The sequence below is a fragment of the Bos indicus genome, chromosome 8 (assembly GCF_029378745.1).
Source record: "Bos indicus isolate NIAB-ARS_2022 breed Sahiwal x Tharparkar chromosome 8, NIAB-ARS_B.indTharparkar_mat_pri_1.0, whole genome shotgun sequence".
Taxonomy (NCBI): Eukaryota; Metazoa; Chordata; class Mammalia; order Artiodactyla; family Bovidae; genus Bos; species Bos indicus.
Genome location: NC_091767.1, coordinates 36,487,569 through 36,504,534, shown reverse-complemented (window position 1 = coordinate 36,504,534; position 16,966 = coordinate 36,487,569). Strand labels below are relative to the sequence as shown.

General features: G+C 38.6%; 1 protein-coding gene across 24 annotated transcripts in view; it reads right to left on the bottom strand.

Moving 5' to 3' along the window:
* The window catches only part of PTPRD (protein tyrosine phosphatase receptor type D), a 2,527,413-nt gene that overhangs the window by 50,725 nt on the left and 2,459,722 nt on the right, over positions 1 to 16,966 (bottom strand). For all 24 annotated transcript variants that reach the window (XM_070794551.1, XM_070794552.1, XM_070794555.1 and 21 more), the window contains one exon: positions 15,387 to 15,562. In XM_070794551.1, the coding sequence (XP_070650652.1) occupies positions 15,387 to 15,562 (176 nt within the window). The remainder of the gene's footprint in view (positions 1 to 15,386; positions 15,563 to 16,966) is intronic.

Here is a 16,966-nt window from a genome sequence, read left to right as displayed (position 1 = left end):
GCAAAGTTTAAATAATTTAAAACCCATTCATTTTAGATCAATAATCTACAGTGATTATGTGAAGTTGGACAAGAAAAGCACGTAAAAAGTATTTAATGCAATTAATTTAATATGCAACAAAGAATAATTCCAAACCTGCTGTATGCCTCGAATTTATTGAATGTGCCTTTGGGCATTAAAAAGTGTAATGAAAAATAGCAAAGATAACACTATTTTCTAGTAAGACGATACATCAGAATATATTTACCGTTTCCATCTCAGATTAAAAGAAAAAAAATGGGAGTAGTTCTTAGTTGAAGCCAATTAAAATGCATGTCTCTAGGTAAACAAATCTAGTACTATTTTATATTAGTACATTTTCTACTTGAAAAATACTTGAAAATTATGATCTTTGGATTTAAACAAAAGCAATGAGGCATTATCATAGGTACTTGGATTTTTGGCTCAGTAAATAGAATTACTAGGTAATTATTTGCTTTTATGTTGAATATAAATATTATTACCATTCTGTAAATAACATTGTAATTTTCTGTTTCACAACTAAAGCATTTGCTGCTCAGAGTCTGCCTCTTTCTGTGTAGAGACCAGAACTTGTGAAAAGGGAGAGGGTTAATCCTCTACACAGTTTCCTAGACAAGATGAAAGAAAAGGTCCAGTTACACAGGAAGGCAGAGACTGCGTTCTCAAGGTCTGCTCCTATGCCTTCATCTCAACTGTGAGACCCACACAAACATTATCTATATCAAGAAAAACGAACAAAAGTGGTTCACCATAAAAATGGAGAATTATATCTTAGTAAGTTGTTTTTAAAGGCTTGCATTTATAGATGCACAAAATATTCTTGTTTCATATTTCTATCATATGTTCTAACTTAAAAATAACCCAAGGGAAAGATAATTTTTTAAGGAGAATATTGATATAGTAAGACCAGGGTTGGGTACATCTGTGTCTTCTCTGAAAGCAAAGTCGCTCAGTCGTGTCTGACTCTTTGTGACCCCACGGACTGTAGCCTACCACGCTCTTCCATCCATGGTATTTTTCAGGCAAGAGTACTGGAGTGGGTTGCCATAGACATCCATTAAAACCCAAGTTGTACTTGGACAAACTTAGAAAAGGCTACTACCCTCACAGAGCCAATATTACTTAAGTAACCCTAATTCAGATAGAAAAAAAAAATCACAAAAATGAAGTCAGAGGATCTGTTCTAAACCATGAAATAGATGTCAAGTTGATGTCTTGCTGCAAAAGACAAAAGAAACTGGAGGCCTCTTATTGGAACATTTGAAGGGATGCCAACAATGTACTGAGTTTAGGAATCAACAGAGAAACTCAAAACTCATGATTTAAGAGTTTCAGCTGAATACGAGTCCTTTCAAATCAAAACCAACAGGTCATATCCCAGGAGGACAAATACCACTATGATGGGTACAAAAACCACAAGTTAATGCAACAAAATGAACTAGAAGTTCAGTACAATTCACCAAACCCAATTCAATGTAATTATGTTTCAAAGCTGGAGAATGGTTATCCTTAGACCTTTTAGTGAGGTAAGACAAAGGAACACAAGAAAAGAACCATAAGCCAGCCTTTATGTGATCTCTGGAAAAATGACTCCACTATTGAGTGACTTTCCATATACAAATCCACTCCATCCCTAAAATGTAGGAAAACTTAAATTTATAATGATTATTTTAAAGTTTGAGAACTGCAACTATTTTTGGCTTAGTTAGACTCTGACCTCTTTAGGAAAAAAAAAAAAATTCCGCAAAACATTACTATAAGGAGTAAATACTGTGAACATTTTTTAGCTCTTTAAATAGTTCTTGTACTCATTTTAAAGAATGTATTCTAGCCTTACTCTTTACTAAAAAAAAACCCTCTAAAATGTTTTAAGTGAAACTGCAAAAACTAGAAGCAACTTTTTAAAAAGTCAATATATTTAAACATCTGTGTTTATTCTCAAGAGACATTTTGCAAGCGGAGTTTATGAAAAAATAAATGTTCTAATGTATGTGCACATTCACATGTACAGTCTCAGCAGTGGGATTAGAAGGGTTGCCTGAGCCCTCTGAACAGCAACACAGGCTTCCCTTCAGTGCAAGGACTGCAACACTTCTTTTCTCCACCTCATTCTCTGAGTAGACTGTATAGGTTTCATCCTGAGGGCTAAATTTAAGGGCTTAGACTTACTGATAAATATTCCTTTAAGCCTTGCATTATTAGCCATACACTAAACAAATAATTTCGCATTGTAAGGTTAGAGAGGGAGTCAGAAGTCTAGTGAGGAAAAAAATGAAACGGATACAGAAAAATAATATAAATTATATATATTTTTTCCTAACCAGCTAATACAAATGAGCTAGCTCTGTTTCCCTCTCTTGAAATGTTTTCTTTGGCAATAACCCTCCCCACTACCAGTTTTTTTTTTTTTTTCCCCTGAGAGAAGAATCTCAGAGAATAATCTAGAGAGTTACTACTTCTTAGGTTTCATGCATAGAGCTGAGTGTGAGAGTTAACATGTGCTGTACAGAAGGCTCCCCTTATACAGAAGGTGGGAGTTACAGTACAAATACTGATGTCTGTCTTTTCTTATTTGCTTCTGAAGTGACTACAAGTGGCCTTCAGGACTGATTCATGAAAGGTCAGGCAGTTTCACTGTTTAACCGGTAAGCTGCTTCTCTGTTTCCAGGACCAAAGCCTTGTGGCCTCTTCTATAAAATGGGAATGATTATCTCCTGCATGACAAGTTTATTATAAGGGTTGGAAATCTTATACCTGAAACTCTGAACCCAATGGCCAACACAAATAGGTATCCAGTGGGAATATTTATTATTAGTTAACCATGTTCTCAGCTTTTTGTGTTTGTTGTTATAAACCACTGAAATCATTCTGAATGTGAAAAATTGAATATATTATTAATCCTAGCAGATATGTATTTAGGATTTTCTAGATGGGAGGTGAGGTGTCAGTGGCAATGAAAACACCAAAGTGAAAAACAGTCCTGCCCCCAGTCCATCAGCCGTATTGACTAAATATGTAGGGGTGTTTATATCTCCTGGTTCATCAAATAGGTAGTTGTGACATTCCAAACAGTCCTTTAATGGACCTGGGCCCCAACTTGCTGTGAAGAGAGAATGTACTAGAATCAGAGTAGAAAAAAGTAGAACCAGGCTATGGTTTAGAAACATCACCCTGTAACTCTACTTGAGGCCCAAATTGAAAGAGACAGTTCAGATTCCTGGCTGAATTTAGGGGAGATATTTCTTTTTATTATCACAAAGAGAATCCCTTTATGTGGTAAGCTTTCATTTTTTCCAAAATTATGGAAAGACTGGGTTGACCATAGCTACATGTATGCTGTGGAATTCATTCATTTTCTCCCTTTCATGGCAAATTATTAAAAGTAAGTTGATGGCATGATAGAACATATTTAAATGTATTCAAAAGAGTAACTCATTATTGGAAATATCTCGTAGGATTTGATCCAGCAGGTCTACTGACTGTGCTTTAGGGAAATGCTCTCCTTGTTTCGTTTTAACTTCCACATGGCTTATCTTGGACATGGTTTGGCACATTAAGGGCACTCAACACGTGTAAGCCAACTTTATAATCAACTATACTGTGGTCTAGGTTGGCTTATTTTTAAACAGCCTAAAACTTTATGAAAACAAAACCTCATTTCAATTTAACAAAGCTTTATTGAGCCTGGCAGCATGGCAGAAGGCATCAGAATTCCAAATTTAACAAACCAATACTCCAAAGAGTCCCAGCAATATTGAACCCAAACGCATTTGCCACATAGTATTTGAGAAAGCCTGCCTAGGGTTATTTAGTCAAAGAAAGACTTAGAAGAGACAATAAATGATATTTGGAAATCAGTATTTAGTATGTTTGGGCAAAGGATTCTACTGTAAAGAGGGGACAGTATGTTAACATTAGATAATGCAAATTAATGCTGTTCTTGGGAAAAAGGAAATGTTACCATGACTATACATTTAATAAGAAGAATACAATGAAATAAAGTTTCAGGTAAATATTAGGATATATTTTAGTGGACAGAAAAATTACATGCCAAACTGATTCTGTAGGCTATTATATCTCTTTTGGGGATTTTTTAAAAGACCAGATTTAATACTTGATTTTCCAAAATCAGGAGAGATAATTCTCAAAGATTCTCTTCTCTTTGAATAATAGTGTCATTCTCCCCATTCAACTAATATTTAGTCATATCTATATTCAAATGGCAAAACTATCTGGTTTATGAATTTCTTTCATTTTCTCTTTGCTGACCACTATTTAGTGAAGGATCAAAGGCAATGGAGTCCTTGAAATGAGAGTGATATTAAAGCATTTGACTATCAGTACAGTCATAGCTTTTCATAAATAAAACCATAATGTCAAAAAATATTATTCTCTAAATAAACCAAATTTTGCTGCTTATCAGTTCACTGAACCATTCAAACACTTATTAAACCATTTATTAATTTAAAAACTTAATATTCATTTTCTTCTGTTTTTTGATGTGTGCTATACAATATCTGTGCCTCTCCCCCCCATTCACATTGTTGTTATTCAGTCACTGAGTTGTGTTTGACTCTTTGTGATCCCATAGATTGCAGCATTTCAGGCTTCCCTGACCTTCACTATCTCTGAGTCTGCTGAAACTCATGTCCATTGAGCTTGATGCTATCCAACTATCTCATCCTCTGTCGCCCCCTTCTCCTCCTGCCCTAAATCTTTCCCAGCATCAGGATCTTTTCCAATGAGTTGGCTCTTTGTATCAGGTGGCCAAATTATTGGAGCTTCAGCTTCAGCATCAGTACTTCCAATGAATATTCAGGACTGTTTTCCTTTAGGATTGACTGGTTTGATCTCCTTGCAGTCCAAGGACCTCTCAAGAGTCTTCTCCAGCACCACAATTCAAGAGCATCAATTCTTTGGTGCTCAGCCTTCTTGATGGTCCAACTTTCACATCCATACATGACTTCTGGAAAAACCATAGCTTTGACTATATGGACCTTTGTTGGCAAAGTGATATCTCTGCTTTTTAATATGCTGTCTAGGTTTGTCTTCCAAGGAGCAGACTTTTTAAAATTTCATGGCTGCAGTTACCATCCATAGTAATTTTGGAGCCCAAGAAAATAAAATCTGCCAATATTTGTATTTTCCTCCTATCTATTTGGTATGAAGTAATGGGATTGGATACCATGATCTTAGTTTTTTGACTGTTGAATTTTGTTTTATTTTACATTTTTCCTGCAGGTTTTTTTTCTACTTTTAAACATGTATTTATTTTCATTGAAGGATAATTACAATATAGTGCTAGTTTAGGACTTAGGGAACTCAAACCAGGGCTCTGTGACAACCTAGAGGGGTGCGATTGGGGTGGGAGGAGACTCAAGAGGAAGGGGACATATGTATACCTATGGCTGATCCATGTTGATATAGGGCAGAATGTTGAGTTTTAAGCCAGCTTTTCACTGTCCTCTTTCACCTTCATCTAGAGGCTCTTTAGTTATATTCGCTTTCTGTCATTAGGGTGGTTGCTGTTGTTCAGTCAGTCAATCATGTCCGCCTCTTTGCAACCCTATGGACTGCAGCACGCCAGGCTTCTCTGTCCTTTACCAACTCCCGGAGCTTGCTCAAACTCATGTCCATTGAGTTGGTGATGCCGTCCAACCATCTCATCCTCTGTCATCCCTGTCTCCTCCTGCCTTCAACCTTGCCTAGCATCAGGGTCTTTTCAAATGAGTCAGTTCTCTGCATCAGGTGGCCAAAGTATTCGAGCTTCGCCATCAGTCCTTCCATGAATAATCAGCATTGATTTCCTTTAGGATTGACTGGTTTGATCTCCTTTCTATTTAAGGTACTCTCAAGCATCTTCTCCAACACCATAATTCAAAAGCATCAATTTTTCTGTGCTCAGCCTTCTTTATGGTCCAAGACTCACATCCATACATGATTACTGGAAAAACCATAGCTTTGACTGGATGGACTTTTGTTGGCAAAGTAATGTCTCTGGTTTTTAATATGCTGTCTAGGTTTGTCATAGTTTCGCTTCACAAGAGCAATCATCTCTTAATTTCATGGTTACAGTCACCATCTGCAGTGATTTTGGAGCCCAAGAATATTAAAGCCTGTCACTGTTTGCATTGGTTCCCCATCTATTCACCATAAAGTGATGGGGCCGGATGCCACAATTTCGTTTTTTGAATGTTGAGTTTTAAGTCAACTTTTTCACTATCCTCTTTCACCTTAATCAAGAGACTCTTTAGTTCTTCACTTTCTGACATAAGGTGGCATCATCTGCATATTTGTGGTTACTGATATTTCTCTCTGCAATCTTGATTCCAGCTTGTGCTTCATCTAGCCTGGCATTTCACCTTATGTACTCTGCGTATAAGTTAAATAAGCAAGGTGATTATATACAGCCTTGACGTACTCCTTTCCCAATTCAGAACCAGTATGTTGTTCCATGTCTGTTTCTGTTGCTTCTTATCTTCCATACAGGTTTCGCAGGAGGTAAAGTGGTCTGGTATTCCCATCTCTTTAAGAATATTCCACAGTTTGTTGTGATCCATAGTCAAAGGTTTTAGCGTAGTAAATGAAAGAGAAGTAGATGTTGTTCTGGAATTGTCTTGCTTTTTCGATGATCCAACAGATTTGGGAATTTGATCTCTGGTTCCTCTTCCTTTTCTAAATCCAGCTTGAATATCTGGATGTTCTTGGTTCATGTACTGTTGAAACCTAGCTTGGAGAATTTTGAGCATTACTTGACTAGCGTTTGAGATCAGTGCAATTGTGTGGTAGTTTGAGCATTCTTTGGCATTGCCTTTCTTTGGCCCTGGAATGAAAACTGAGCTTTTCAGTCCTGTGGCCACTGCTGAGTTTTCCAATTTAGGGTGGTATCATCTGCATATCTGAGGTTGTGGATATTTCTCCTGGCACTATGTTGAAATCTGATTCCCTATGTGATCGTATTAGGAAGTGGGGGCTTGAGGAGGCCCTTAGGTCATGAGGATGGAGGCCTGGTAGAATGGAATTAGTGCTTTAGAAGAGAAACTCCTGAGAGCTCTCTCATCTCTGCATCGCACAGACAGTTTTCTATGAAGCAGGAAGCAGCACCTTGGTCTTAAACTGTAAGAAGTTAAGTTTCTGTTGTATATAAACCATCCAGTCTATAGCATTCTGTTATAGCGACCTGAACAGGATAAGACAAATGCATCTGATAGGGATTAACAGACAGAGCTGCACTCAGCTTTTCTAATGACTTCTCCCATTATATCTCCACTTTCTAGCACGTTGTTGTAACCTGAGGGAAAATTTATGAAATGTCCTTGTCATGGCCAGGTGGCACTTGCATACCAGGCCTTCCCTCATGACTTGAGTCTCTTTGCCCTCAGCCCCAGTCACTTCTGGCAATGACTGGGTACTCCACACACATTTACTGTCACCTCTGCGCCTGCCTTCGTCTGCCCAGTGGCTGCCTGTGTTCCAGCAGTGCTCCAGTGTCACTGACACTGAGCGATAACCTTACGTAACTTAAAGTTTCAATAAAAAGATAATGTTTGTATACCAGCCAATATGGATACGTTTCAATATAGTAACTCCCAGTAAAACTACAGTGGTGCATACCAGCTGAATGTCTGCCTTGCCTGGGCACAGAGATTAACTCGCACTTCTCAAAATCTTAGAAATAGCCTAGACCAGCCCGGAGCACTGTAAGCATGACTGCAAAGAATCACAAGGGCTTTGCACATTGTCACTGGGAGCAAAGCTGCATCTCTTTCTCATTCCTTAGGTTGTGCTGCCTATAATTCACTTCAGTAGGGATGTTCTGAGCCAGCATCTGTAGTCTTCCATCCTAAATAGAGGAGGTGGGATGGACAAAGAAGGGAGAAATTCCAGGAAGCTAACAGACAGTAAGAAATTGGTGGGATCCTTCCTGTTATCTGACATGGTTGACAAAAGAAAACCAAGAGTGTGGAACTTGCTAGATAAGGACCCAAACATCCTTTAGGCGGCCAACATGAGTATCTTTCTTTTTGTTGCCAGTGTCCTATATACATTAAGTATCCACTGCTTTTTAAAAACAATCCCATACATCATGCAGACTCTAAAGGCAACGATTGTGCTGCAATCACAACAGTTGCTTAAGGAAAAAGCAGTTTCTGTAGCCCTAGATAGGCAGTGCTTCAGGTTATAGTTTGAGAAATTAAATGTTCAAGGCCTCTTGTGCTTCCAGTTCTGTATGGAAGAGGACACAGACCTGGCATTTGGAAGGCATTTGCTCTCTATTAAACTTACCGAACCTTGACAAACCAGAGGGGCCAGGAATTAGTCTGCCACCAGCCAAGGCTGGGCCTTCCAAAACCGATAACGACAATGAAAACAATAACACTGCCATTTATAATCCTCAAAGGGATTCTGCCAACTTTTAACCCAAAAGGACCTCACAATCTGAAAAGTATCTCAAGCTTTTTTCTATAGAAAAACAAGAAAGTGTTTGATCAGAATCTCCTTTCTTGCTGCTTTTTGTCCAGAATTTCCCTCTTAGCTACAGAAGCAAGTGGAATATGTCTCCATCTCACTGTCACTCTCTGTTCGGGTAAATTTACTATAATGGCATTCAAGGAATGGAGAGGACACAGGAAGAGTGAGTGGTCTTTAGGTCTAAAGTGCTCCAGTGGCCAAGCTTCAGGTTTAACTCCCTAAACTATTAGCATAGTGTAGTTAACGCCAGCCTGACCCCCTTCGGCCTTGACATCATCTAACCTCCATTCATTAATACAAACAACCGAATTTACTGGATTATGGATTTTCCCATTCCTGGCCTATCATAAAATAAGTCATGTTGCACAATATGTTTGATCTGCTCTAGCAATGGATGCCATTAACCAGGTTCCCTGGTTATCTATTTGGGAACAGAAAATGGGATTTAGAGAGTTTGGAAACTGAGTACGGACTTCCTCACACCTTTTTTTTTTTATTTTAATTTTATTTTTAAACTTTACATAATTGTATTAGTTTTGCCAAATATCAAAATGAATCCATCACAGGTATACATGTGCTCCCCTTCCTGAACCCTCCTCCCTCCTCCCTCCCCATACCATCCCTCTGGATTGTCCCAGTGCACTAGCCCCAAGCATCCAGTATCGTGCATTGAACCTGGACTGGCATCTCGTTTCATACATTATATTTTACATGTTTCAATGCCATTCTCCCAAATCTTCCCACCCTCTCCCTCTCCCACAGAGTCCATAAGACTGTTCCATACATCACTGTCTCTTTTGCTGTCTCGTACACAGGGTTATTGTTATCATCTTTCTAAATTCCATATATATGCGTTAGTATACTGTATTGGTGTTTTTCCTTCTGGCTTACTTCACTCTGTATAATAGGCTCCAGTTTCATCCACCTCATTAGAACTGATTCAAATGAATTCTTTTTAATGGCTGAGTAATACTCCATTGTGTATATGTACCACAGCTTTCTTATCCATTCATCTGCTGATGGACATCTAGGTTGCTTCCATGTCCTGGCTATTACAAACAGTGCTGCGATGAACACTGGGGTACACGTGTCTCTTTCCCTTCTGGTTTCCTCAGTGTGTATGCCCAGCAGTGGGATTGCTGGATCATAAGGCAGTTCTATTTCCAGTTTTTTAAGGAATCTCCACACTGTTCTTCATAGTGGCTGTACTAGTTTGCATTAAGGAGGCAAGAACATACAGTGGATTAAAGACAATCTCTTTAACAAGTGGTGCTGGGAAAACTGGTCAACCACTTGTAAAAGAATGAAACTAGAACACTTTCTAACACCATACACAAAAATAAACTCAAAATGGATTAAAGATCTAAACATAAGACCAGAAACTATAAAACTCCTAGAGGAGAACATAGGCAAAACACTCTCTGACATACATCACAGCAGGATCCTCTATGACCCACCTCCAAGAATACTGGAAAGAAAAGCAAAAATAAACAAATGGGACCTAATTAACCTTAAAAGCTTCTGCACATCAAAGGAAACTATCAGCAAGGTGAAAAGACAGCCTTCAGAATGGGAGAAAATAATAGCAAATGAAGCAACTGACAAACAACTAATCTCAAAAATATACAAGCAACTCCTACAGCTCAACTCCAGAAAAATAAATGACCCAATCAAAAAATGGGCCAAAGAACTAAATAGACATTTCTCCAAAGAAGACATACAGATGGCTAACAAACACATGAAAAGATGTTCAACATCACTCATTATCAGAGAAATGCAAATCAAGACCACTATGAGGTACCATTTCACACCAGTCAGAATGGCTGCGATTCAAAAGTCTACAAATAATAATGTTGGAGAGGGTGTGGAGAAAAGGGAACCCTCTTACACTGTTGGTGGGAATGCAAACTCACATCTTATTCTATGCTTTTACCACTAACAAATGTGGCCCACGTTGGATGATGACAATTCCAATCAGTGCCCACGTTAGGGTGTGTCAAAATTTTTCTCACATCCTTGACATTTATAGCACTAAGTCCCACTACAACACTGACTCTTTAAGTGAATCAACTCCCACTATAAAGCTTGTAAGACATGAAGCAACAGTAAGTGTCACCTATGGGAACTGACTGAAGGCAGGCTGGGAGGACAAGTGAAAGACAAATACTCCTTAACCTCACTGAATCCATTTCACCTTCTAACACTAATCAGGGTTGCTCAAGAATTTGTCAATGAGAGGCCTACATGGTCCCTTCTGTACCTCAAGATGGGAAACAAAGTAGAAGAGAAATTGCCAAAAGCAGAGAGATAAAGGGGGAATAAAGTGAGCAATCACCCACCAAATAATAGAGCTTCCGGGCCAGGAATGGTCTTTGAGAATCCTCCCTTGGAGACCCCCATTCTTCAACCTAGGCGTGCCAGCCATGCATCCCAGCTGCCCACAAATAACACCCTTGTAGTGGAAATCCCAGCTGTATACATTTTACTCTCCTCCCAGTGCTTCATTTTTTCCGAACTCTTTCTTCCCTCCGTGTGGTTACCCAGACCAATTCATGTGCTTATTGGCATGTTATGAAACATGGAAACAATTAAAGACCACATTCTGGGGCACAAGAATAAGCTGCTGCAGAATCAGTGAACTACGCAGAACTTGAGACGATTTGGCAAAAAAAGATGGAAACTGTGGAATAAAACCCACTAACCATATCTCCTGTCACACAGTATACAAGTCTTTAAATTTATTTGTGCATTTTTAGGCAGCAATCAAACTTCAACTTCAAAATCTCTAGTTTTTAGCTTTATACATATACATATATATATATATATTTTTTTTAATATATCCTAATGAAACTCATAGAAAATATTCAGCTTACACATTTTCTCCTCAGGCTTGATATATGAATGTACACACCGTGCAAACAGTCTCCTGATTTAAGTTTGGGACTCTTGCAAGGCCACGTTTAAGGGAGACTGATGGCATTTGAAAAATCAAAGAACTGAAGTTTTCAAATGGCCACCGTAAGCCCTAAGCCCTACCTCACACTTGGAAGCCTTCGTCAGTCTTCCAAATACGAATAATGGTCAATTCTCTAACAAAAGATCAGGGAAATGTCTAACATATGCAAGAGTAAATTTTTTCTTGAGTGAACTGTTCTAATTCAGCAACGGTTACAAGCCCTGCTGCTGTGTCAACCACAGAGAGGAGTTGGGAATGAGCCTTGGCACAGTAGAGGGCTAGAAAACACAGGAGGTTGGTTCTGAGAAGAGGATCCCCTATTATCATAAATAAATAAGAAAGGGAAGGGGAATGAAAATCTGAACCAAAAGGAAATGTGCTATCAAAACTATATTTAGTGGTAATTATTACTACACGTAACTCATGTTCATAATAATACTATTTTCACATTGTATTGCTTCAAGATAAGTGAAAGTAGCCGCCAGAAGGTTCTATGGTAGACTTTTTACAGGCAGATTAACACACTTCCTGTGTCAGGGTCTCCATTCTGGAGATTCTGTCAAAGGCAAATGCAAAGGGACCCCATGTTCTGAGCTACACTCTCCTGTTGACTAGGATGCATGGCTGTGCAACCCTGGGCTGGGGACAGGGGGCAAAACTGACTATGCGGAGTGACTCTTGTGTTTGTTAGGATTCACCAACAACCACAGAGAAACAGACTCATTTCATTTGGGAACAAAACTTGATTTATTTGGAAGCCAGCTTTAGGGGAAACCAAAGCTATAATGGTAAGGCTTCTAACTTCTCTATTTCAACCAAAATATAATAGAGTAGACTCACTGAGACACCTTGTCACATTCTTTATCTAAGGTAATATCCACATTACGTTTCCATGTAATCCAGAAAGGAGACTTTGAGGTGTCCAGCAGCTTGCGTAATGTCACAGAGCTAGTGTGCACTAAAGTTGGGCTCTAAACCCAGACATGTGACTGCAAGGCACCCCTGCTTGGAACCCTGTCAGGCTGCTTCCTCTGATGGTGGTGTCCCCAGGCAATTCCGTGCAGTATCATGCAATCTTTTCTTCCTATTCTTCTCTCTTTCCCACTTCAGTTAACAGGTACTCCTGATTATTTGTAATGCACAGAAGTGTTTACACACACACACATGCCTTTTTTTTAATAAGCCAGGGGATGAATTTTATTTTAGGAACCCAAGCCTTCATCAAAATAATGAAATTTTAAGCTTTAGCCCTTGGAGAAGTGATTTGTTTAAGCTGCCTGGACCTCTTCCCTTTATGAAAGAGACTACAGCAGTTTCTAAATAAACCCAAGTAGTTAATATGACTGCTTTGAAGTTGGCTGCTGGGAACTGAGAATTCAGTGAGTTGCAGGTCAGCCCACATAAACCTAAAAGTTCCCCAAGTATGGAGCTATATATTTCAGCAACAACTAACCAATGTTTAAAACACTGTTTGTATAGCAAAATTTAACCTATGTTCTTGTTTTGAAAATCCAGGAATGCTTTCCCCTTGCTTCCTGGGACTTTAGGGGAAAGAGCAAGTGTACAGGGGAAAATTGAGGTGGGAGGATGTGAGGGAGGAAGATGAAGAGCAGGTAAGATAATTTGGGGGTTCAGTGCTTTGTTAGATCTCTCCAGGGCATTTGGTCATTTATTTTCAAGTGTTCTAGACTGAGGAACAAAGGCTTTGGGGCTTTGGGGGTGAGAGTATATCATTGGTATAGCCAGGGTTGATGATGATTGAGATCTCTCAATACTGGCTTATGTGGGTCATCATAAGTTTGGGGACAGACTGAACCATCACAGAATAAAAAGCACAAGGCGGCACTTTATTTGGCCTCCTCAGGTCATTTAACAAAGGAGAGAGCTAACTTGCAAGAGCAAAGAGTAATTAATGAAGGGAACAAACAGAGTTCATTTAGTAACTTCCAAATAAGTTTCTCTGTCTGAGGTGGGAGAAAAAAAGGTAGCCTGCAACAGAAAGATAAACTGTGGGTATTTAAGTCACAATGCCTTCCACCAAGAACTGCTCATTACCATCACATGTTGCACTGGCAGTGGGGCCAGTTAGAACTAACTTTATTATTAGAAGCAATTAGGGAGAAAAGGGGCAGAATTTCATTTGGTTATTTCAAAACAAGTTTCTGTGCCTGGCTTAATGAAAGCCTGCAGTGTCAAGATAAAAATGTGTGTTTTACTGAAAACAGCTTTTGCAAATGACTGCTTGTTACCAGCCAGTATCTCTAGGCAGAGCAGTCTGGGTAGGCTGCATTTACATGCATACTGTAACATAATAGTTCAGTTGCCTCTGCTTCACAGAAGTGCTAACAGGCAGTATGGCCTGGTGGGTAAGCACATGCGTTGTGGAGACAGACTGTCTGACTTCAATTCTTCACTCTGACCTTGGTAACTGAAAGAGCTTGGGTGACCTTCTGGAATGTCCTGGCCTCAGTTTACTCATATATAAAGTGGAAATCATAGTAGTGTTTATCTCATGGATTGTTGTAAAATATCAGTGTACCCAAAATATGTCAGACATTGTTAAAATTATTAACAATTGTATCCAAGAATCATTTGGATAGGAGTTGCTTTAAGGAAAGGGCCAGTTATACATAGGGGTTATATAGAGGTTACCCTGAGTATGAGTCAATAAAAGATCTATTTACATCTTTCAAATGGTATTTGAATGTAATGTGTAACACATATATGTCTTCACAGTCATACAAGTTTTTTTTTAATCTAAATTCATTTCAGACAATATTTTTGTAGAATTCACATTCTGAAAAGATCTGATTGCTTTTTAGCTTTGCTAAACCAGTTGTGTTCCATATTTATTGATTTCCCAGCTTTAAAATAACAGCTGGAACTTTTCATATTCTCTGAAGTCTGAGCTTTTTCCTTAGGGATCTCCTGGGCAGTTTTCAACTCCTCTCTCATAGACACACTGGGGCTAAGAGAAACTGCCATGTATTGAGCTTAGAAGAATGTTTAAAACCTGGCTGTCACACAACAAATGAGGACTCAGGCTTTGACTTCCTTATAAATCTCCTTTTTGAGAATACTGTGAGCCCAGTAAAAGAGCCCTCTCACTAGTAGTTTCAAACTCTGCCCTGAATGCCCCATGCTTCAGGGAGACTATATGCTGTCTTCAGTGACTTGTCAGACTTGTTCCTTAAATTCTCAAGGTTACAGGCTGATTTTCATCAAATGGCTACAATATTTGCATGTACACTTGGGAATGTGGATACTGCTTACCCATTATGTTCTAGTTTTGCAAATCAAGAGCATTTAACCAATATGCCATGCTCCATAATATTGGATCCATATGATGAATAAAATTCCTTTCTTAGACCTTACTAAGCAGTGACTCTGTTATTAAAACCTATTCATTTTGGAGAAGGCTAAACTAGCAAAATGCCCTCTGCGTTTACATGTTTTCTCAGCTCTGTATTAACCCACATCATTTTTCTGACTGCCCTGACTTAATTTATGATAATTTGAATAATTTTTGAAAGGACCCTCTTTCACAGAATTTTAGATTCTCACTGCAAATTATGAGAAAGAAAAAGTTGAAAATGTCAGGAAGTACATATTATTGGGATTTCCCCCCAAAGTCTGTGCATTCCTATTAAATGTGAATTTTAAAAAGATATCCAAGTTGATATTTATTCATCTAGCCAAGTTGCCTACTTCTTTGAGTGCTATTTTTTTTTTTTCTTTTAGTGATCATACACATCATAACATGAGATAATTTCCTTTTTGAAAGATACAAAAGAATGTTAAAGCATGATTTAGTCTAAGCTGTTGATATTCATATTTAGTGGCTGTTAAAGAATCAAAACTTAAAGAAATCTTAGATTCTGACCGGAACTATCTGAGGGAAGATTTTAAGAGGGGGAAGGTAGATATTCATCCTTACCCTGGATCGCTCTTCTAGTTTTGTCATCATAACAACTGTGGCACTCCGTTGCTCCCATATCATTCTCCAGAAGTCCCCGAATGTTTCCGGTAGAGATCCCTGTGTTGCGATATAGGCATTTTGTTTCCTGTAGCCATCTATGTAATTGGCATTCACATAGTCACTTCCTGGGATACCTGTAAAACAAGGAGTGTTATGCAACTATGTGAACATATCACAAGAGGAAACAGCCTGGGACATGGCCTGATGACAGTGTTGTATTATTGTTTCACACTGTGTTAATGTTTGGGTCTTAAACTGGATTAAAAATGGTTCTTATTGGGACCATCACATTAAAGAAATACAATGTGTGAAGTGTTCAATCTTTGTCACATGACAAGGTGGACTCCAAAGAAAGGAAAACACAACTGATTGTTTGTGGAATGCCTTTTCTCTCACTGATTTTTTTCTCCATTGTTTTCTCCATTGCATCAGCAAAATACAGTGTGCAAAGGAAGATAAGCAATTATTTGGTCATATTCCACATTCATTCTCTTCTTTCTCAGACAAAAACCAAATAAAATGATGCCTGAGTCTGAAAATGCAGTATAGGGTGGAACATGTCTTAACGGTAAAAATTCTTTCCAGATTTAGCTAACAGGGAATTCATATATAAACTCATTTAATCCTCGCAACAACTCTCGGAAGTTCAGTCATGATCTTCCTTTCACAAAGGAGGAAACTAAGGTGCACAGAGATGCAAAAATGCACCAGAATCTCTGGTCTAATTATAGGCAGGCAGTCTGCTACATCTGTGTCTTAACCCCTGTAGAGTACTGCTTCTCCCTTAAACTTCAACGGGTTGTTGAATCACACAAATCGCTCTTTGGATGATGACAACTGCCTCCTAATTGGTTGTCCCATTTCTACTCTTGTCCTTTGCAGTCTGTTCTCTATTTCGATGAGAGCAGTTTATAAAAATATATTTCAGACACTGAATGTCTCTTCTTCAAACCCAACAATGGCTTCTCCTTATACTTTAAATAAAATCCAAATTCTCAACAATGGCTACAAAGCTCTGTACTTCTCCAACTCATCTTGTCTACTCATCTACTCACTTTCCAGTCTCTAGACCCTGTCCTGCTCCTACATGCTGGCTTTGTTAGAAAACATTGCTCCGCTAGCTTGGTGCCATCCCACATTCCACAAGACACTCTCTGTCTCCTTCCCATCAGAAAACACTGAGCCTCCATCTCAGGGGGCCTGTTCTTCATACCCTGGGACCTCAGAACTCTGTTGGCAACATTGTAATTATAAATTTAATTGTTCACTTGCATACTGCTTGTGTTATTTGCCTCTAGACCACATATCTTTTATTTAGTTTTGCTATCCCTGATGACAAAAAGAGTAAATAATTTGCCCAAGTTCTAACATTGAATAAGTGGCAAAGTTGTAACATAATACAGATATTCTGATTAAAAGTCTAATTTTCCTTCAGCACAGTGCCTTTATAAGGGTTACAGGGAAGTCTGAACTTCCAAGAAGATTGACCAGAATGATGATGTAAATCAAAGCTATTTCGTATGAGAAAGGAATATATA